Genomic DNA, 24,057 nt, shown 5'->3' with positions numbered 1-24,057 from the left:
TAATAAATAAAAATGCATCTCACTTTAAATGGCTCTAAGAGCTCTGGCCAATAAATTGTGCTTAGAACGTGCAGGCCACTTATTGGATTGTTTAGTCTGGCGAATGCTAGGAACTGCAAAAAATAATTTCTCTATCATCTAACTCTCCTATTATAAAGCTCTAATTACGGTAGAAAAACTTATTTTTAATGTTGCATTCATACTTCCTTTCTTTAATCTACCTTAGATTTTTTTTCATGGTGTAATGATCAATTGGTATTAGGCTAGCTTTTGCATACCAGCACATAATAAACGCGCAAGAGGGAGAAAGAGGGGTTGAATTAGGTCGAGCTTTTCTAATGGGTGATCGAATGTGCATCTACTACTCATTCCAATTACACAGTAGATGAAAAAGCTGACTCTAATACACCCCCTCTTCTCTCATGTCTAATTTTTAGTGGTGGTTATATTCTTGGGGAAATTACCAAAATTGTCTTAAACCTATTACAATTATGTCAATTTATTTATAAACCTTTTTTTTTCAATTGAGTCACTTTTTTTTTTGGTTCAATTGAGTCCTAAACCTTTTGCATTCATATCAATTTAGCCTATTTGGTCAACTTTGACTAGAAATCTTTAACATAGACGCCAATTATCTTGCATGTTGTGGACATGACTAGCATGGACATTTTAAAATTATTTTTATGTTTTTTCATTTTTTTCATTTTTTTTTCCTTATCTTTTCCTTTCCCTTTGTTTTCCCCCCTTTCTTCCCTTCCTTTTTCCTTCAGCCAGTTGTTGAGGTCTGGTAATTGGCTAGAGGTGAGGGCTAGCAAGGCTAACATCGCTGTCTTTGAGGCTAAGCCTCTCCTAGAGACGGCAAGGTTAGCCTTGCCATGGCTAGGCAAGCCCTTGCCAGATTTGGCCAAGCCAACCTTGTCGACCCTAGCCTCTTGCCAATTGCCGAGATTCGATGACTAGTTAGAGGAAGAAGGAAGGGAAGAAGAAGAAGAAGAAGAAAAAAAGATAGAGAAAGGAAAGAGAAGAATAACAACATTCTAAAAATAAAATAAAAAAATTATTAACGTTAGCGTTGGCCAACGCCACATAGGACAACTAGCGTTCACATTAGTGACTTCCTACTAAAATTGGTTGGATAGACTAAATCGGTACAAACTTAAAAGATTTATTATGATTCAATTGGCCAAAAAAAAAAAAAAATTTTAAAAAATTGATATAATTATAATAGGTTTTAGACTTTTTGATAATTCTCCTATTTAAGCTTTCACCCCGATCTGGCACTTGTGCTAGGTTATACCAAGCAAATGTCACAAAATTAAATGATCATTTGGCATGTCCATGTACCCCGTGAAGTACCTCATCATACAAATCTGTGGTCCTCAATTGTCATTAGGGTCAATCTTGGAGCCTCTAGGTGCTTTGTACTAGTTCTAAGTTTAGGTGCCCGATCGACTTGAGTTTGAAATCAAATTTGATTGGCAACGACTCTAAACATTTCCTAATCGAGCTAGGTGACTCACATGCAAGTCCACGAATATCTATTATTCTTTCCTCCACCTAACATATGTCACTTCCCCATCGACGAACCTTTTAATTTGACTTTTCTTCATGTCTATTCATAAGTAGCTCGTTATACTTTTCATATCGACGGAGATATATCCAAATATAACCTATGAAACTTCGGACTAAGAGAGAATTTTTGTCCATCAAACTCAAAAAATAATTATTCGGTGGGATCGTCTGTTCAAGATTTATCCACGCGAGTATGATTTAACAAAAAGCAGCATAAAGAAAAAAGACAAACAATTTAAATCTTCCTCGGAGTTGTAGATATCTAACGATGATCTAAGGAATCTCTCTCGGAAATGCCTTGGGCATGGACCATGATACTTGTGGACACGGATATAGAAAATGCTTTCTTGGTTTGGGAAAGCTGAATATGGAAAAGTAGTCCGGTGGAATCAGCAGACAAACCCCTTTATATGTCTCTCTCTCTCTCTCTCTTTTTAAATATTTGTAAAGTTTATTAATTATTCCAAAAAATAAGAAGGAAAAAAATGAAATTAAATAAGCTGTGAGCATTCAATTTATCATATAATTAACTATTATCCTAAATCAACTTTCGTGCGCCAAACTAAATCTATTTCTATCATCTCGATTTAAGTGATTTTCATACGGTGCTCATATAGATAAATACGAGTTGGCTTTACTGCTATCATAGATTAACTTTCTTATGCCATACTAAATCTATTTCTATCGTCTCGATTTAAGTAATTTTCATGTGGTGCCCCCTAGAAACAAAACCAAGTTGGCTTTGCCTAAGGTCTTTATGTTGTCTTTTTGCTAGTTATCAATAATAAAGCCTAGAGATGGTCTTGACGGGAACCCCCAGTATTATATCCTTAGCCCCTGAGTTTTGCCAGTAATCAAGATTGAAGATGCTATTTATTAGTCAAGGATGTAAAGTAGATTGCTTTTTGCGTCTCCAAGGATTCTCCTTTTTTTTTCTCTGTTCTTTCCCAGACAAAGAACGGAATAAAGACATGGTAATATATATACATATTTATATATATAACATAGCAAAGTGAAAATACAAAAAGGAGCTGACAGGTAGCAAGACAAACACCACAAAAAGAAGAGAATAGAAGAAGGAGCCTGTCGGGTAAACGACATGGAGCATTTGCACCTGCAGATACATATACTGTATATACCCCTCGCCATATTATAAAGGCTAGGGCTGTTCGTGGGGTAAATGGTCCATGGAGGAACAAGCGCTCTTGGCCTTGCCTTGATATGGAGAACTCATTTTCAGTCTCCTGTCATCCCTTAGGCTTTATAATTCTCGGGCCTTTAGAGCATTAGGAAAAAAGGAAAGAAGAGAAAGGAAGCCTTTCGCATGTGGTTCCACATGCACCCCCTTTTTCAGTTCATAGGTCAATTGGTAATAGATGGTCTGATGATTTTTTTTTTTTTTTTTTTTTTTTTTACATGAAGGCCAGTCGAATATCTCGAATACATGCTAGAAAACAAAATATATCCACACACAGCTCCATGCATAGAGCAGCGAGCTCCACATGCTATCTATATTTCACTTCATTTTTAAAAGAGCTTTTCAGATCTTGGCTTTATTGCTGTGTGGTCCTCTCTGTCTCTCTCTCTCTACAAACTAATGGAAGTAGCATATAACTTTCTTAGGTCAACAATGACCATGAGTCACTTTTTTGCTGCAAGTACGGTATGATGTTCTTGGATATCTTTTTTTGTAATTTTTAGAATTAATATGTTTGGTGCAGTTAAAATACACGGGTGCTATATCATTTAGACGTCAAGATTTGTCAGTGCTATATCCATTATGATTAATAGATTTTAAGCTACTTCTCAGTGAGACTTGCCCAGCTTTGAAGGGTCATTTTTTTTCTTCAAAATGAGAGCATACGTGCGAGAGTCCTGGTTAAAGAAAAAAGGCCTAATATATATATGCAAAATCTAAACCTTCAGATCAATTTGTGGTAATTTTTCAATAACGGGTAGCCACGCGCATGCGACAAATTAGTCCCACATGTAGACAAGCGAACACATCAAAATTTATTAGTTGATGCGTGAGATGAATCTTCATATTTAGCTTATCCTCTTGGTTCATCAAAATTTGTACATAAGAAATAATTTTCACTATGGAAAAAACCAAGATTCCAATAGCAGTGAATAAGATTAACATAATAGGAGTAAGTGGATTAAGATCAAAGTCTCATTTCCTTTGGTTCTACTTGTTGATATGTACATGTAAGTCATGTTTAAAAAGTCCCACAATAAAAAAAAATGGTGTGATATGAAGTACTTAATATATTTTAGTTAGTCCATTACTCCTTAGTTTAAATTCCTTAGTGAATGTGGGTTCAACTAGATATGTTGATGGGTTTGAACTAAGATCATCTTAGCAATTTTCTCAAGTGAAAGTATCAAGTTTCTACTGTGCTTCCCAACAGTTCTTCCACCCAAGTTTCGATCAAACTATGATTCCTGCTTTGTGTATGTCCGCTCTGCTTTTGGTTTTTGTTGGGACTTATGAATAGTGAAGAGTAATTTTTTCACTTTCTGCTCCATATTTAAAATATTATGCAAATATTGGGAAAATATGGAAATTATTACGTGCATGAAGTTTTCGGCATTCAAGATCAGAAAAAAGTCAAGTTGCATCCATTGCTAAATTTGGACTAAAGCAAAAAGTCAAAACTAAAATCCCTCCATTGAAACTCTATATCTATTTATGCTTCCATTTGTGCAAAATCTTCTACTTGCACCGAGTGACAGGGTTCAAACCAATGGCCCCCCTCTCGAACTATAGTTGTTTGTGCAACTGTTGAATCAAAGCCCAAAGAAAAATAAAATCGAGAAATTACAACCCTCAAACACTGTATTTAACACTGCAAAAAAAAAAAAAAAAAAAAAATGGTATGGCACGAGTCTCAAAATTGTCCAATTTCGTGGAAAATAATAATTTACATTTGACTTTGACCTATTTATTCTAAATTGACATATACAAGACAGATCAAACTAAAGATTATGAAGATATTTAGACATGTATTTGCGTATTAGAAGATAAGATTTTGCACGAGATTGAACCTAGACACGAGATAGATCTTCCAAAGAACAAGGCTTTCTTTCGAATAAGCCAATTCATTTGAGTCCCTGCAAATCCACTTTTTTTCCTATTCAAAGATCAGCCCTTTGTCTTTATGTTTTCACATTGAGAATTCTTTGCAGTAGGCTTGTGATAAGCGTCGTTGATTGCATGAGACGCCCATTTTGCCACCAATGGGCTTGCTCGGAAGTCGTCATGCGATGCGGTGGATCTAATACTAATCCATGAAAGACGGCAGGTGAATCTACGAGAGCAATGACTTGTTCAATTGGGCATGGACGGAATGAGCTCTCTCATGGGCCGAGCACAATCTTTTGCCATGAACATTGACTCCATGGCCCAGAAATTGATACTGGGCCTGTTTATGCGTTGCCCGACAGAGTCAGTCCAAGAATGGTCGGCCATGTTGCCTATAAAGTAAAGACAAGCCTTAGCTAGAGAACCCACAAGGATCCAATGAAGAACTTGACCAAACGGATTCAACCAGGTTTTTTATGATGATAACATAAGCAATTCACATTGATTGCATATGAACATCGAATTTTGCTAGTTTAAGTTTCTTGTTGTTACTTTGGGTTGCACATGAACCACTGCAATGGCTATAAACATCGGTAAATTAGTACTGAAATTAGTCAAAGTATCCTAATTAAACAGCAAGTTTTACTCTGCTAGTGTTTCTTGACGTATCAAATTAGAGGTCTTTAAAGTGATTCCCTCAAATTATTTTTTTTTGGTAAAGCCCTCAAATTATTTTTAGTCATTGAAAATATGCATATTACATGAGTTGATGAATCATACGCGACTAAGGTTGATACATGCTAGAAAAGTGTTTACAATGATAGAATCAACATTGGAAATCCAGTGTAAAAAGAAAACAATGGGCTGAAATAATAAATAGAACTATCAGGAAACATAAGGTCGCATGTAAAAATAGATATTATATAAATTCAACATCATCAATTTTGCTTTTAACATCTAGTCTTCAAAAGCGACCTTTCAAGTGACTTACCACCAAACAAAAGGTTGGATGTAAGAAGATAGAACTCAAAAATACCAAATAAACCTTAGTCCATTGCTATATATCATTACCTATCACGAAAGTATGATATGATAGAATCGTGTATGAATAATAAATGGTCAAAATCGTTGGGAGTCTAGAAATCCAAGTCAATTTGGACAAAACTGCAAAAAATTATGTGAGTAAGAAATAGATTGCATAAAAAAAAAACTTGATTATAGTGGATTTACGTGGTTTGGTGATGTGTCTACTACACAGGGAGATATCAAAAAGATGGTTTTATTATAATCATCAAAGAAAATATTAAAATCATTTGATACACATTCACTCATAAGTGTTCCCAATTTTAGATTAAACCCGAACCCACAAGAATTAATCATAAGAAATGAGTTTTATGACCTTGTCATTCTTGGATGACAGTTCTTAATACTCTTTGTTGGGAAAACATCCCTATGGTATTTTGATGATTCCAGAACAAACCTTGATGTGGTGATGATTCCAAAACAATTCTTAATGATCTTCGTGACAAGTGCAGATGTTCTTCGTAATGATGTGGTGATAATTTTAGGAAAATTGTGATAATATTGATGGTCTTTGTGAGTTCACTGAAGATGGATTGGATCATGAGGATGGGGATCTTGATAGGCAAAGAGCAAGAGAAGTATAACAAGGTGCTTAGGAGGATTTGAAGGTACCATGGTCGGTCTGTCATCAATGTAAACTTCTTGGAAGGTGACATACTCATAAGGATCATTGGATGATCGATAGCAAGTCATTTCGCACAATTGCATCGACCGATGACCGGTGGATGGTAGGATATAGCCATTGACAGGCTAAGAATCCATAGCAGGAGATCTAGAAATGAGTTAGAGCAATGTTAACTGTCAATGACATTGAAGGGAAGCAAACAATGAAGAAATCATCACTGATGGACTCACTAGTTTATAAATAAATATGATAAGTGCACTGAAAGTACTAAATTTTGTCATGGAAGAGTAATTGAGTTTAAAATTTTCAAAATGTGCAATTAATGAAAGGACTTGATTGAACTAATTTGATAAATTTTAGAATTTGATTGCACTATTTAAAAGTTGTAGAACTCAATAGTACTTTCATGACAAGTTTTACGACTTAGTTGCACATTATAAAAGTTTTATAAAACAACTGCATTTTTCATGATAAGTTGTAGAACTTTCAATGCATATATCCTTAAATAAATTGTCAAATTTTGTCGTGCATCCATGATTTAAAGAGCTTTACTTTCCAAGCTAATTTGATACTAAGCTTGAAACTCAAAATATTCATTTATTAAATCGTTATAGTAACAAGTAGAGAACTCACCTCCATGCATTGAATCGAATCATAGAACCAATGCAAGGTAATAGCTCTAGACAAAATGGTGTGCTTAGGTTTATAAGTGGACTAGTTTCAAATAAAGGAGGAAGCAGGTCCATTGCTATTAACTCCTCAAATGTATTATTAAATTTTGCAAATTGTATTTTGTAGTTTGGGATCAGTTACAAATAGAGGTATGCAATCGGATCGGTTCTACCCTATAACCGGATCAGATCGCTTGAAAAATAGATTTGGGAATCAGATATAGTTGGAACTGATCTAGGACTATATCCGGGAATAGGTTCCAAGTGAATATCCATCTAGGCACTGGACCAAACCGCGCTATTTTGAAACCAATTTTATAAGCTAAATGCCAAAACCCTAATTTTTTTTTACCTAAATGCTAACATCAGCACTCTATCTTTTATCCTCTTGGGAACTCCTCGCCAACCTTTCCTCTTCTACTATATTTTTATAGATGAATGGGGAATGTAGTTTTATAATTTAAATTTATGTTGTGTGTTTGAATTTTTTATCTTTTATAATTATATATGACTATGCGTTATTTTTGGCGGATAGGGATTTCCGTTCATTTTTTACTTTGAATCTTTTATTACTCATAACCTCATATGATTTTGCTGTAAAAAATGAATCAAAAAAAGGAAAAACATTGGTTCTTGGATAGACCCTAGAAATGAATCGGAAAAGCAAGTATGTTCTAGAACCGGTTTTAGGCAAATAGGGTAGGTTCCGAGGTCCAAAAATTGGAATCGATTATATCATGGTAGGTTTCATATTCCAACTCTAGAAACTATCCACTTGAGAATCGATCACCCCTAATTACAAGTAAGGCATGAATGCTTTTCAATTACCTAAGAAAGATACGATGGGTCATTGATAGGGAAGGGGCACTGTAACTTCTTCTTTCTTTTTTTTTACCCCCTTTATTTATTTTGCTTTCAGCTTTATTCGCTCTTTACTTTAAATGGAGAAATAAAAAAGAGGAAAAAAGGAAATTGACAGGGAGCGGTGAGCAAAATCACCATTCCTGTTAGATCAAGCAAAGAATAATGCAGCTTAAGAGATAAGTATGCTTCCATTCACTCCTTTTACGGATGTTGCCTTATTTATAAATTTATATCCTATGTGCATTAGGAATTAGATAGCAATTTAAGAAAGTATAAACTTTATTTATTGCATCTTAAAGATTTAATAAATATTATTTCCTAATTTGTCAAAGCCATCATGTAAGTTTCTGCAATTTCTTATTTTAACTCATAAAGAAAAGCTTAAATAATACTGCATCCTTGTCTCATATAGATCACATTTAATAGTAGAATAAATTTATTAATTAGATAAAATTCATGTTGCATGTTGCGCCCCATCTAGAGAGTTACATGTCTTAATGTCAATGTTTTAATAATCAAATTGTCAAGATAGGATTAATTAGTAATGACATTTCATGCTTATTTATATTGCCTATCATGAAAAGAAAAACAAAAAAGAATTAATTGACATTGCATTTAGAAATCATGTTTAGGTCATGCATACATTATTTGGTCTTAAGTTAACATTTTGCAAAACACTTGATATGGCGGATTTAATGAAGCTTTTCTATTGTTTAGAGCATCGGGGTTTTATATTTCCTTAGGTAATTTATTTATCGCTTTGATTATTGAGTGTCAGTATGCATACCTACATAATCATCCATCACATGATAGTGGTTTAGAATTAAAATTAACTCATACTGCCTGCAAAATATTTTTTTTAAAAGAAAAAGAACGTACTGAAATGGCATTAGATTTGTCTAGTGTAATCAAGTTTCTATATCAATGAATCTCTAATTCACAAAGTAAAATATTCTCCCACAATTTAGACTTTTAATTGACCAATAATAAATTAGTGGTGACTTCAAAATGAATTGATTTGAATGTTTAATTAAATTAAAAATCTCAAAGTTGTGATTGATATGGATTTGAGAAAGTCTACGCTAAGTGTTTGCTTAGTGATCTAATAGGTATACAATAGAAAAGGGACAATAATTTTGAACAGCAATAGCATTGTAGTAAAGTATTAACCTATCTAGAAGATAAATATAAGTCGTGACTTTATCTCGTAATTTTGAAGGATTGATCGATTAAATAAAAATTCATAAACGTTTTTCAAACATAAAAGAAGAATTGCTTCCTCCTTTATATCACCAGTAATCAAGATTGAAGATACTATTAAGTTATTAACTAGTCAAGGATGCAAAGGACTTTTCGTCTCCAAGAATTCTCCTTTTTACCCCGACAAAGAACGGGATAAAGACATGATAATACAAACGTTTTCCATGTGATAGCAAAGTGAAAATACAAAAAGAAGTTAACTTATAGCAAGACAAACACCCAAAAGAGAAAAAGAAAAAAAAAAAGAAAAACAAGAGAATAGAAGAAGGTCGTCTAGTAAATGACATAGAGCATTTCCATTTGTAGGTATATGTTACTCTATATGTAGTATATGGAAAAATATTTATTTAAAAATATCATCACATAAACTACTTTTTATTTGCTATAAATGCTTATAATATTTTTCACAAGAATTGGCAACTCAAATTCACGTGGTTTGATTGGATTTATAATCATGTTAAGTCGTGCAATTGAAAAACACCTATATTTTTATTGACCATGCTATAAAACTCGCATATAATAAATCCATGTCAATTCGTGTTGCTTTTGAGTTCGCCTTATAATTGTGCATAAACATATTAATTTGTGTCAGAAATTGCCAGCCCTGTAGCATCAATGATCAAAAAATAGGTTTAAGGTAACATATGTCTCAAGTTTAGTTTTAATCCTTGTTTTATGAATCACATAGTAGTGACAAGGCCGAGATAATTTTAAACCTAGAGTAGTCATCACAATTTGGATATTACTTTTTCATGCTCAATAATCTTTGTCAGCATTAGAACTTTGCTTTTTCTTTGTTTTTTTTTTTTTTCCTTTAATCGACTGCCAGCAATTTGTTTTTTGGTCTTCCAAGTAGTCATCGCAATTTTGACTTTTAGAAAACAAAGAGAGACATTATTCTTCTTTTCACAAATCGTTTATATGCATGCTTATTTAGCTAGTAACATATTATTAAGTTACTGACGGATTTTTTTTTTTTAAGTATCAATACTTGCACATGAGACGGAGTGTTGAAATATAATTTGAAATCGCTTAACAATGGAAACTATATGTTCTCTATATTCATGCAGTCCCCCCTCTATTTATCAACTTAAACTTTTAGAATAATTGATAGTACTTCCAAAAATCTTACATGGTATCGGAGTAGGAAATCCTAGTCTATTCGTGACGAGGAATGTTGAAATATTTAAATATGAAACCACACTATCCCTTTTGTATATGTGTGTTCAAACCCAAATGTCAACGTTAGGCTTATGCATGAGAGGGGTGTAGAAATACTATCCCATATCAGCTTAAATTTATGGATTGGACTTTCTAATATATACTTCCAAGATTCGTAATGGTACTAACTTTTATTCAAAATTACCAACCTTAATTTAACTGACTTGCCCATTTTTCTCCCATTAAATCACCAACTAATTCTAGCTTAATGTTTGAGTCACCTATTTACTTTTCTTCGATTCGTAATTACCAATTGTTGCAATATTTACCAATATTTATATGCGTAGCTTACCGACGGATAATGTTACTAAGTATTATATGAAATTACTAATGAGACCCGGACCTTTGGAGCGTCAAAACTTGACACGGGGGGACACTTAAGTGCCAAAGTTAAGAAAGTGACACTTAAGTGCTAAGATTAGAGCCAAATGGATTAGTTAAGTGCCAAAAGCGAGAAAACTTTGCCAAAATGCTGATGTGGCAATTTTCTAGAGAGGCAAGTATAAAATAACATCATTTTACACACTGACGTGACAGTGCAAAAACAACGTCATTTGTTGTTGACATGGAAAATAATTGATGTAAATATTAATTAAATTAAATTTCAAACTATTTTTTTTTTTCAAAAAGATGATGGAGATCGCAGTCGACAAGGGCTCCTCAACGTCACCAGCCCTTCTTGGGAATGGTGGGGAGGAGATGGTGGTGAGGGCTCCATGCTGGTTGCCTACAATCTCCATCTTTTATTTTTTTTAAATAATTTAAATTTAGTTTTAAATTTAGTTTAATTAATATTTAAAAAAAAATTAAAATAAGAGGCAAAACAAATACTATTTTTCTTTTAAAAAAAAAAGGAGGAAGAGGTAGAAGGTGAGAGCTTAGCCCTTGTTGTCGCCTCTTCACTATTGCCAGCCCGTTGTCGCTAGGAAGGGCCGGCGATGGTGGGGGAAAGGTCGGTTGAGGTTGGCAGGCCCTGGCCAAGGGCCAGTGACCTTTGTCGAATGGTAGTGAGGGCTTGTGAGCCCTCACCCCAGATCTAGGCAAAGGCTTGTAGGCCCTCAACATTGGTTGGCTGGGTCACCAAGCCCTATCGGCAATGGTGGGGGAAGGCGGTGAAGGCTAAGCCCTGGCGTCCTACAATCAATTTTTTCTTTAAATTTTGTTTTAAATTTAATTTAATTAATATTTATATTAAAATTCAAATTTGCGCCAAAACGACGTCGTTTTAGTGTTTTTTTGTTGAGTCAACTCTCCAAATGGCGAGCTACATAGGCAAGCAATTTTAATAAAAAATTGCTATGTAGTATTTTCGACGGGGTTCGTCGGACTTGATACTCAGGTGTCCCATTTTTTTTTTTTTAAAGTGGCACTTAAGTGTTATTTTCCTAACTTTTGACATTTAATTATCTTCTCGTACCAAGTTTTGGCACTTAGGCTATTCTTTTGTCAATTGCTAACTATTATTAGAGTTTACTCGACGTTTATTGATAACCACATAATTACTAGTTGTTCCAATAGTTCACAACATGTATTTCCGAACTTATCATTGGGTTATATTTACCAATTCTTATACAAAATTACCAATATATTTCAAAATTACTAGTTTTCTTAACGACTTACTAACATTTATATATGGAGCTTAAATTATAAACTCTTATTGGAAACTAGCTATTTTAGCTTAAATATCTAACCCTTGTCAAAATAAACTAGTAGCCATGTGAACTAATTTCGCGTTACGGTTTTGCAATACATAGTTATTATTCACGAGAGCATTCTTGGAACTTTTGAGTTAAAAGGTTTTGAGATTAAACATAAGTGAAGCCATCTGATATATGATTATGGAAAGCTCAATTGCCAACTTCATTAGAAAGGAGTAATGATGAAGATTCCGCCATTAATTCACAGTTATTAATAAATTGTCAAATTTGTCATGCACCCATGATTTTTTTGGTCTGGATGCATACATGATCTAACGAGCTTTATTTTTGAGCTAATTCAATGTTAAATTCGAAACTCGAAATCTTCATTGGATAACTGTTTTAGAAATGAGTAGAGAGCTTGCCTGCATATATTGAATTGAAGCAAGAACTGATGTGAGGTCTTGAGCTTGAGGAGATAATTTTGTTCTTACGGTTTGATAGAATATTTAAATATTAAACCATGTATCGATATAATAGTTTAAGTTTTTAGAACAGTTGGTAGTGGTCTTACCAAATTTCATATAGAATTAGAGTAAAGGGTTCTGAGTTTAAATCTTTTCGGTCCTTATTTACCTACCCAATTAAATTTTCCCACGTTTAGTACAAGGCAAAAAGATCAGATGAAGCGTGAGGGGGTGATAGAATTTTTACAATAGTTGATAGCGATCTCATCAAATCTTGTAGGTTAATAAGTGTACTTGTTCAAATAAAGGAGGAAGCAAGTCCAGTGCTATTAATACCTCAAATGTATGATTAAATTCTGCAAATTATCTACTTTAGTTTGGGATCAGCAATAACAAGTAAGGTGTGACTGATTTTCCATTACCTTGAAATGATTTTGAGGGTTTGATGGGAAGGAAGTGACACCATTTATTTTGCTTCCAACTTTATTAGCTTTTTATTTACATGAAAAAAGGAAAAAAAAAAAGAACACAAAATCACCATTCCTATGAGATCAAGTTAAGAATAATGCAGCTTTAGAAACGAGTATGCTTTGCGTTTACTTATTTTACAAGCATTGCATATATTCCAAAAAATTATAAGACATGCATCATATCATAAACAATGTAATATCACATAGCCAGCATATGTCAACCTCATCTTATGCTCATGTCAAGAAGACTTCACGGTCACGCTTTGCCAGGCGATAAGGTACAAAAATCATATTTTGCTCTAATTAAGTCTCCGCTTTAGCTATAATTAAGCCCCGAAGTAGAATCGGTCCATACACATATACATCACATCATGTCTAAATATGTAGGTTGACTATGAGCATCAAACCAAAACCACAATATAACATGCCGCCTTACATATCACCAATATAAATAACATTCCATCAAAAAACATTTCTAGATAAAATTCATCGGAGGCACCATAGTATTAAATGTTTGATCCGGATTTTAGAAAAAAATGTATACCATTCAATACTTTATAGCTTGACTTTAATATACGGGCCATGACATAGTAGAGTTTTTCCTTCTCGGTAAATCGCGTCATGCAATTCTTACAAAACACAACAAAAAGCGAAATACCATAAAGTGAGAAAGCAAGAGACAAGCGTAAAATTACAAGTCTGACGATTTCCTGAGAATCTGAGCTGTCAAAGAAATGTTGGGCCCCACTCACCCCCGATCTACCATTGGGCCCACCTGTACACTTGTTGACACGGCTAAGTAAATATTCCTTGACCGTGGCACTATATAATATATTATTTTGCAAGTTCGCCACTTTCACCCAACAAACCCCCTCTTTTGCTCCTACATTTCCCTATTAACACGATGACCAGGGGTCTGCTCGAGAAAGAAGAAAAAGAGGCTGGGGAGTCTCAGCTTTATCAAGCAATAGCAAATGATGATGTTGATGAGCTACATAACTTAATTGTGGAGGAGCGAGTGCCCTTAGATCGCGTGTCTAAGGACCCCTTCCTAAATACTCCTCTACATTTTGCTGCAGCTGCTGGAAAAACCCAGGTGGCCATGGAGTTGGCCACCTTGTCGCCTCCATTTGCTCGGATGCTGAATCCGGAGGGTTATAGCCCCATGCACTTGGCTTTGCAACATGGACAATACCAAACTGTGAGGGCACTGATGAACTTTGACCCCGAGTTGATCCAAGTCTACGGACGAGGCAGGATTACCCCTTTGCATTATGTTGCCGAAAAAGAGGGAGACGAGGAGCTAGAGCTTCTAGCTGAATTCCTTTGTGCTTGCAAATCATCTATTGAAGACTTAACGAGCCGATGTGAGACTGCGGTTCACATTGCCGTTAAGAACCACAATCTCAAAGCATTCAAGGTTTTGTTTGGATGGCTTAAACGAGTCTATTTGACAGAAATTTTGAATTGGAAAGACGAAGATGGTAACACCGTCATGCACATTGCTGTATCTGGAGAGCCGCAAAAAGAGGTATAGTTCATCGATTTCTTGGTTGTTCGTGCTTTTATTCTTTGATCCTTGAATTCGACAATCTCTAGTCTCGGAACAAATGTTATGATAATAAAATACTAGGAGTTGAAAATACATGATGTCAGAAACATTCAGAGAGGGGAGATTTGAACGGGGTCGCCTCGTTTGTTTATTTGTTTTTTATGGAGAGAAGCAAAGGGATTAGGAGGGGTGGACAACACGAGAGTGTAGGCTCCACTCTCATATTGAATCCAATTTTCGCATGTGGATCTATTCTTGTTTACTTGATGATTACTCTAATCATTTTATATCTCTTCAAATTACTCCATAAAATGTATGATAAATTTTTTTATGCCATTCAGATGGGTTGGAAAAATTAGATCAAGAAGTACTTTTTTTAAATAAAAAAAAATAAAAAAGGCAGATACTCATATTAAGATAGTGATACTATTAGTAAGTAGGTTACGTTTTATTATTTTGTTTAATTTAATAGTCACATATGAGCCTCTATGAAAACCCATTTAGCGCTGGACAGAAAATTTAACACTGAATGATATTAAACTTGTAAGATAATCAGTATTTGACTTAAAAGACTCAATATAGTCAAAATACTAACTTAAACTAGTGATCCGTGTAGTGAATAGAAATTAAAATCTTCACAATTATATTGTTAAAACCTATCAATAGTAATCACATTTCCATGTTTGGCAAGAATTAAGGATATTCAGTGATGTATTTTTAGCTATTATCAAACAATTTTTTCCTTCTATTTTCAAAGCCTAAGATTACCCATGCTAGCGCTTGTTTTTCAGATTTATCAAAACAATCCCATAGTTTCATTTCAAAAGCTGCTACTGGTAAAACTCTTTTAAGCTCGTGATGCTTCTAATTTGTAATCATTTTGATTGGCCTGACTTTGTTTTGGTTGGAGGATATAGAGAAATTGGAAGGGAAGAAAAGGAGCGATATAGAGATCACCTTGTTTGCAGTTTAGACAGTGGCGAGAAAATGTACGATTAAAATCGTTTCTCTTGGACCCCCATAAAACTCAGTTTTTAGTGAGCTCTAGATCTCTCTAAGTTGGATGGTTTTGTATGAATGCTTCTCTTCCAACTCTTTCCATCATATCTACCTTCCTCAAAAGTATTTTAATTCATCCTTTCCTAGTATTTTGTCTTTCCTTATTGATTAGCAAGGGCTCTTTCCTCCTTTCAAAATCAGTCCGTTGAACATATTTTATGAGATGGAAGCTAGTGAAATGGAGGCTAACGAGGGCAATGCAATACAATATAAATAATCAATTTGTGGATGGGAAAATTACTCCCCGTTAGTTAAATCTTATGCATAAAGGATATAAACACACGTCTATGGTAATCGTTCTCTTCATAGCAAAAGGACTCATGTACAACATGAAACCTTTCAGTTGACTTGGTCAAGTCCTAAACTTTCATGAAACATCATAGTCAATCGCGTTAGCACTTTTATGAATTTGCCCATGTTAAAATTCACACAAGCATATCCTAGTTATCACGTAATAATTTCGAGCAAGATGACTAAATTGCACTTTTTGAAACATTTGGGGCTTCATTACATGGGTTGAAATGATTGCATTTGATAAATAAGGTTTCATAAACTCGTTCCTATGGGACATCAGTCGTTGCATCACTAGTATCACTCAAACTTGCGTGTCATGAGCTCACTTTATGCACAATAGCAAAGCTTGTGACTAAGCAGTGATTGAAATTGAAGGGATACTTACTTCATTTTGTTCCCTTTGCATTTCTTCCAGATCATATTGGCGTTGCATGAATCTGTCGATTTAGATGTGAAGAACTTACAGGGTAAGACGGCTCGGGAAATCTTGCAAGATTATGGGAAGATGTCAGGCATTGAAGGATCTGTAGTAAGATCTCCTACTTGCGACCTTTCTCTGTCAAACAATGTTTTACTTCTATTTTCAATGCCTAAGATTACCTAGGCTTGTTTTTTCAGATTTATCAAAACAAGCCCGTAGTTTCATTTCTAAAGCTGCTAGTGGTAAAACTATTTTAAGCTCGTGATGCTTCTAATTTGAGTTCATTTTGATTGGCCTAATACTGTTTTGGTCGGAGGATATGGGAAAATTGAAAGGGAAAGAAGGGACTGATATTAAGATCACCTTACTTACAGTTTAGACAGTGGCGAGAAAATGTAAATTTAAAATCGTTTCCCTTCAGACCCCTACAAGACTTAGTTTCTAGCGAGCTCTAAATCTCTCTAAGTTGGATGGTTTTGAATGAATACTTCTCTTCCAACTCTTTCCATTGTGATACACTCCTACCTTACACAGTAGTAACTTAATTCATCCTTTTCCAATATTTTGTTTTTCCTATTGATTAGCAAAATCTTTTTCCTCCTTTCGAAATCAGTCCATTTAACATATTGTACAAGATAGAAGCTAGTGAAATGGAAGCCAACAAGGACAATAAGACACAACCATGTGGACAAAAAAATTACTCTTTGATTAGTTGAATCTTATGCATAAAGGATATAAACACATGTGTCTAAGGTAAGTCTTTCTCCTCATAGCAAATGGAGTTTTGTGCAAAACGAAATCGATTCTTAATCCTTTCAGTTGACTTGATCAAATCCTAAATTTTTAGGAAAAATCATAGTCAATCGGGTTAGCACATTTGTGAATTCACCTATGTTACAACTCACAAGGCAATTCCTAACTATCACATAAATAATTTCGGGTAAGATGACCGAATCGCACTTTTTCAAAAGATATGGGATTTCATTACATAGGTTAAAATATTGCATTTGATAGATAAGGTTTAGTAAACTTTTTTTTTTCCTACTAATTTGAGTGATATAACTTCTTTTTTCCCAATCACTTGAGCATCATATAACTTTTCAATCGACCACTTGAGTAACATAATTAAAAAAAAAATGCTCACTATAAGTGCCTTACCTCATTGGATTTCTGACACTTCCGTGAACGTTTTCTAAAAGTCATGGCATTCAAGTAGTCAATTAAAAGTGATCTCATTCAAATGAATATTTTTTTAGAAGTTATGATACATAAGTGAACAAAAAAAAAATTATGTCTCTCAAATGAGTGTCATATGAAAGTTATCATTTGTGGTGTCCTTAGCTACTCAAACTTATACGTTATCAGCTGAGTTTGTTCTAAGTAGTAAAGCTAGTGAAAAAGCAGTAATTATAATTTAAGGGATATACACTTCATTTTGTGCCCTTTGCATTTCTTCCAGATTAAAAAGATGTTGATTGAGAATATCAAAATAAATGTGAAGAAGAAGGCTAGGGAAATCTTCCGGAATCTTGTGAAGTTGTTACGCTGTGCAGGACCTCCTACTCACGGCCTCTCTCTATCAAAGTTATTAAGCAAGGAATTAACTATGTTTGAGAGGTTCACGCTTTTGTTCGTCGTCCGAGATGAATCCGCTCGAAACATAGTCTTTGGAGTGGCCACCTTAATTGCGACTGCCACTTACCAAGCCGCACTCAGTCCTCCAGGAGGATACTGGGGGGATAACTCTCCAAATCATCCAGCCAAGTCCACTGTCGTTACTGCCAATTCCAGCGCCATTGCTGTTGAAAAACCACACGAAGCCGGAAACACTATCCTGACTGGCTCGAAACTCTACCAGTTCATGGTCCTCAACAGTACGGTTTTCATGGCCTCCCTCATCGCGATCTGGATCACCGCTATTCCCCTATTGCCTCGCGCTCTGTCGGCTTACCTTCTAACGACATTAGTTGGTATTGCCTACTTTGCTACCCTTATGATCGAATTCCAGAGACACGATAAGGTCGTAGGAGGCCGCATAGGGGCCATTTACTTGAGCTTTCTGCTTCTCGTGGTGGTGGTTACCTTGGTCCTTTCGAGGACCTACTACAGATACCAAATCCGACTCCAAAAGTTTGCCGCAGGGAGACGCGTCGGCAACTTCCTCAAATTGAAGGATCGGAAATAGTTGGCGAGTATTATTTACTCTAAAGTACTCTTCTCACGTGCGGAATAAAATCTATGTTTCTAGTCTTGAGGTTGGCAAGAACTAGACTCTTTCTTATTTGTTGCTTGTAATGGACTCATCTATTAATAAATTGATCCCAATAGGCCTTTATTCTTTGCTTGAAGCCGAGACTTTGAATAGCTTTATTTTCCTTATTCAACTTCGATGCAGTGGAAACAAAAAGCACTGAGTTGCAACTCGCAAACATGAATGCCCGAAGTGTACACGCACAAAATGCATTTAGGTTTTTTATTTATAGAAAGAGGCAAACTGCATGATTCTGTAAAACATAACAAGCTAATACAGTTGCAACCTCCCTAAGGGTTATTACTAGATAAAGTAACAGAGAAAAAAGAACCGAGAATATAACAAAAGCCGAGCTAAACCTTAAAAACCAACTCAATCCTGTGGTATCTACTATATATATATATCAACTCATCTAGATATGTTAAAATGATAGAAATAATAAACTCATACATTATATAGTAGGTAAATATCCTTAGCCAACTTACGCAAAGAAGGAAATATCAAATTTCACTATACTAAATTCATCAAGTAAAAGACGTAAATCCAAACTTAAGGCATCCGGCATCATTCTCCGTTTATAAGAAATAAAAGCTCAATCTTAAGTTTTTGAAATGTTGGATTATCTAATAAAGCATGTGTTAAAATCCTCTTGGATTTGTAACCATATCTACGGAGTCAATCAAAATTTCACCCTTTAAGAAAAGATCGCAACCAAACTTGCATGATCGATCCATCAATTGATTTTTCGAATTGCCTGTCATAATGAAATCAAACTTTGTTCTTCTGTCCATCTTTCCATTTTCTATCGCTACCAATTTCTCCGCCCAAACCTCATTTGTATTTAAATTTCAGATCAACATGGGAGGGGCTTTTCTCTTAAATTTTCTCTCCATCGTCATGGAAGACACACTCCCCTTAGATTTTCCTCAAGCTCAAAATCCCCCAAATCCTCCAGTTCTTAAAGATGGAATTCAAAAACTTCCACTTCTAGTTCTTGAGGCTCAACGACAGCCTTATCGACGACAATTATAGAAGCGTCAGATGTTTTTTGGTTGTTGTTATTGAGGATGACATGAATTTGGCTTGCTCAGCTCGATCATCAATCCATGAAAATCGCCGCCTTAACAGATTTCACATTTTATGTCACGTTCTAATCGGGGCTTCACCTGCTTTTATCCCCTTAACCTGCACTTGGTCCCACAAAAATAAAAAGCGTCTCCCTTCAATCTACAAGCTAAGAGGTTTGCTTGTCGATTCGTGGAAATATACGTGCAGTGAAAAAGATGATCTACATCTGCAAGAAAACCTTTCAGGGTTAAAAAAATCCATTAAATAAGGAACCCTGCAGGGAATTCATGGAACTCTCCGAGACAATGGAAATGGTCACAATTCTTGGCGGTGATCTCCAGGACAGGCTCCACCATGTCGACATTCGGTCTGTCATAATAATTTCACCCATCACATCCACGCCTTTTGTAGCGACCAGCATACTGTTTATGCCCGTCGAACTCTTCGAAATCCTTTCCGCTCGAATATGAAGCCTTTGGATAAACAGGACATCCCATTACCTTGGACCGCTGAAATTGGTTCATCGAATGGTTGGCCCTCAGCTCAATTTTCTCACGGCACTCTTTCGTTGTCCCCACCTAGATTTCTCTCGGCTCAATTTTCACGTCCTAATCGGCGATTTACCTGCCCTTTTCTGCTCAACCAGCACTTGATCCCAGGATAGAAAAGCATCTCCCCTAAATCTATAAGCTAGGAGATTTGCTTGTTGATATTTGATACATACATGCAATGGAAAAAGTGATGTCCATCTATAATAAAATCTTTCAGGTTCAAATGTCCATTCAAACGGGGAATCTTGCAGCGAATTCATGGAACTCTCTGAAACAAGCGACTCTGTTTACATTTATACCGATTTATGAGCATGTGAAACATAGTAAATATTGGCACAGCCGCACGGAAAAGCCCATAAAATCAGAGGCAAGTTATTGAAAGTTCATACATTTGCACCAGCCATTCTCAGTAAACAAGCACATAATACCAGGGCTGCTGCATTTTCCAGAACACCAGCAGAAAGCAACCCTGTCAGACAGAGCTAGTTGATTCTATCGCTTTGACTCCAGACGCAAGTCATTTTAATCATCAATCGTTGCTTTGCTTTGGTGGCATAGCACGACACTGCCAGTGCAAGACACTTGGTTTCGACAGTTACTGCTCCGCGAAGGAGGCTCCACATGGTAAGATGCTTAGTTTACATCTTCGTTCTGGATAACATAATAATATGATTTCACAGTCGCATCACCTTCTGTAGCTGAGAGACGGAGGCCTCCCAAAGAAATTAAGAAACACGATCTGAAGATGAGGACTCGCAAGCCATGGAGTCGCCAAAGTGCCTGCGTGCTTTCCAAATTAGTCAAGGCAGCTCAACAGACCTTCCTCAACAGAGTTCTGTTTCTCAACGCTCACGTTCACATCCACATTAAGATCAATCGAGCAAGCTCGTTCCCACTTCTCTCGCCCCTCGATTTGTCTGCCATAGACGGAAAAACTGATTAAATAGCAATTCATATTCGTTTTGGGAACATAAAAGAAGAATTGCTTCGGCTTGCCGAACGCTTGGTCGCCATTTTCCTCCCACAAATGTCGTAACAAAAGGACAAGGCAGAGATAGTTAGCTTTAAATTAGGAGTTTATATGGTCCTATTAATTTAGTCTTTGCTGAATTCATGGATGACATGAGCAGGCTTGGATTACTTGCCTTGTGGCAACTTCATCTCGGGAAACACTTTGATTTGAGCAGATTTTAATGAGCGGAGTCTAGCACATGCACGTTTCATAGTTGATATCATTTGATTTTATGAGAAGTCGTTGGACTCATATAATAAGGTGTTGGACTCATATAATAAGGTGTATTTATTAGGAATTGAGCCACGTCCCGCCAAAAGAATCTAGCTCACAATCAACACGACCTACGTGTTATGTAAAAAGATTAATCTGTTAGGTAAAGGCATGGTCAATACTTAACAATTTTCCACTAGTCCCTCTCACGTGTAGGCTGAATCTTTGGCTATGATTAAGCATATAAGTATATAATAATTGAGACAAATAAAGGTCCATAAAGATTTGGATTCAGGACCTTCTATTCGATATATGAAAGATTTAGTGGGAGCACTATTAAATGTTGTAAAAACTTAAAATTGTTAAATGAAGGGGTGTTTAATTTTTAAAGATTCTAACATTAACATGCTCTCATCGCCCTTTCCTTTTTCCGTTTATGGTCAATTAACAATTGATGTTACCATGATTGATTTACACAAAGGTAGACGAATATTTCGAATCGAATAGGCTATTAAACAAATTATACCACACACAGTTCCATGCATAGAGCTGCAAGCTCCGCCTGCCCTCTCTGTTTCGCTTCATATTAAAAGGCCAGACACGTTTTACACGGAAGAAGCTACAAGGCACAGATGGTGCAAAAAATGGAGATACTTATTTTTTGGGAAAATAGATTCTACTGGTAATTGAAATGTTTGTTTTTCACGAACGTTTGCAGTATGGTGACTTCAAATATGCCGATGGACCTAATTTTACGAATCAACAACATCAATTGTCTTCTCTATAAGGTACAGGTTCTGAAAGCCCTACTCAACATAAATATTAGGACAACAACTCAATCCTGCTGACTTTAGTTTTAATCATATGGAGGGGAAATAGATTTACGTCCGTGTAAATCAAAAAGCAGATGGTGAAACTTCTTGAAATTCTTGGACACAATCTCATCTTCAATTAGAGAAAGGAATGCATCTAAAACTCATAAGTGTACAAATTTTTTTATGTTACTTGAATAGTTTATGTTGATTCATTTCAGCTTAGTTAATATCGAGCCTAAAGTTGCAGTTTCCTCTACTACTGAAATGTGTTGCTCCCTAAACACGATAGTGGCTCTTTATGGTATGCATGATAATCATCTCATGTACTTGCCCTGTAATTTTGAGCCGGTAAAGTTGGTGCCACTAGCATTTTGTTCATTGCACCCGAGCCGCCATCTTGTTGAAAGAGTTCACTAAGTGAGGTTTTTATGCAGTTAATTCTTTCACTATCATTTTCCTTATTGTTAACACCTAAATTTTTCTTCTTTTACATAGAACTTAATCGCGTAGAAAATTAAGAGCTAGTCTCTAAAAAAGAAAAAGTAAAGAGTAAACTAACTAATTTTCATTAACATGTATCGTGTTTTCATTAAATTGCATCGCACATAGACATTAGGAGCATTATCATTACTAGTATTAAAAATTAAGAAATGGAAATATTTTTAATTTAAATATATTTAAGAAAAAACCGAGAGAGAGAGAGAGAGAGAGCATCTGGGCGGGGCTAGGGCCAGCCCTAGCCCAGTACCTCCTTCATTTTCCCTTTTCTTTTCCCCCACGTGAGCCAGCCCAGCCCACTTCTTCTTTTTATGTTTCCCCGGCCCGGCCCTCTCCTCTTATCTTCTCCTTCCCTGCCGTTGGCCGCTGGCTTCGCGACAAACAGGAAGAAAAGGACAAAAGGACAGAGGCGAGGACGGTTGGGCGCGAGGCTGCGCGCGACGCTCGACCGAGAATGTCGTGTGGTGCGCGTCTGCGAAAGGTAGCTGTCGTCGCTAAAAAAACAAGGAGGGTAAGAGCTGAAAAGGAGAGGAGGCGGCGTTAAAGGGCGGGGGGATTTTTTGGGAGAGCGGAGAGAGTCTAAAGGGCCGAGAATGAGGGAGCCTCTAGCTGGCGTCCTTGAGCCAAACCGGGAAGCCCCAACCCTCATTTTGCCATATTTTCGGGCATACCGGGCGGGAGCTCATAGCTGTTTGGCTCACGCGAGCTCCGGCCACCATCCGTCTCTTGCTAGGTCCTTGTGTGCGTCCTGGTTTGGCTGTCGAGAGTCCTGATGCAGATCCCGGTCCCGTTGGGCCGGGAATCTTTCGTTTTTGATAGAGCACTCCATCTGTTCTGTAAAATGTCTGAATGAGACCCAGTCTTGTTTCGTTGTTTTCAACCGGAATTGAGTCGTCTAGGCACCGTCCTACCTAGTCGAGGTTTTCCTGTGATTTTTTTAGCTTCCCAGACGTAGCCGACGCCCCTCGACACGCGGCCGCTCTTGTGGCGACCCACGAAGGCCGCAGATCTCTTTTGTTCCGAGGCACGGGCCGCGGCTCTCGTGGCCATCCAGTTGCCGCCGGTAGGACGAGGGCGGAGCATTATGCTCGGCTTGATCAAGGCGGCGCCGTTGTGCCAGGTCAGTGGGCCAGATCAGGTGTTGTAGCTGGACGTTCGTTGTCGATGCCCGAAGTAGAATATTAGTCGGCGGCCAAGGAAGCGTTGGTGTCGAGAGTTTTAGGGGGCGCATGACAACATTTCTGTTCCAGAAATAGTTTCTGGAACAGAAATGAATTTTTCTATTTCTATTTCTAGACGAGTTTCGAGGAAAAAATCTGTTTGATAATCGAATAAAATTTATATTTCAGAAATAGAAATTCGTTTGAT

General features: G+C 36.3%; 1 protein-coding gene across 1 annotated transcript; it reads left to right on the top strand.

Annotated features, from left to right (window-relative positions):
- Window positions 1-13,827: 13,827 nt before the first annotated feature.
- On the top strand, window positions 13,828-18,608 carry LOC104428175 (ankyrin repeat-containing protein BDA1). Its single transcript, XM_039311762.1, has 3 exons — window positions 13,828-14,486; window positions 16,276-16,389; window positions 17,741-18,608. Exons 1-3 carry the CDS (start codon window positions 13,860-13,862, stop codon window positions 18,464-18,466), a joined length of 1,467 nt encoding a protein of 488 aa, XP_039167696.1. The 5' UTR covers window positions 13,828-13,859; the 3' UTR covers window positions 18,467-18,608.
- The last annotated feature ends 5,449 nt before the right edge of the window (window positions 18,609-24,057 follow it).

The sequence above is a fragment of the Eucalyptus grandis genome, chromosome 4, assembly GCF_016545825.1.
Source record: "Eucalyptus grandis isolate ANBG69807.140 chromosome 4, ASM1654582v1, whole genome shotgun sequence".
NCBI lineage: Eukaryota > Viridiplantae > Streptophyta > Magnoliopsida > Myrtales > Myrtaceae > Eucalyptus > Eucalyptus grandis.
This window is presented reverse-complemented; position numbering and strand designations above follow the sequence as displayed.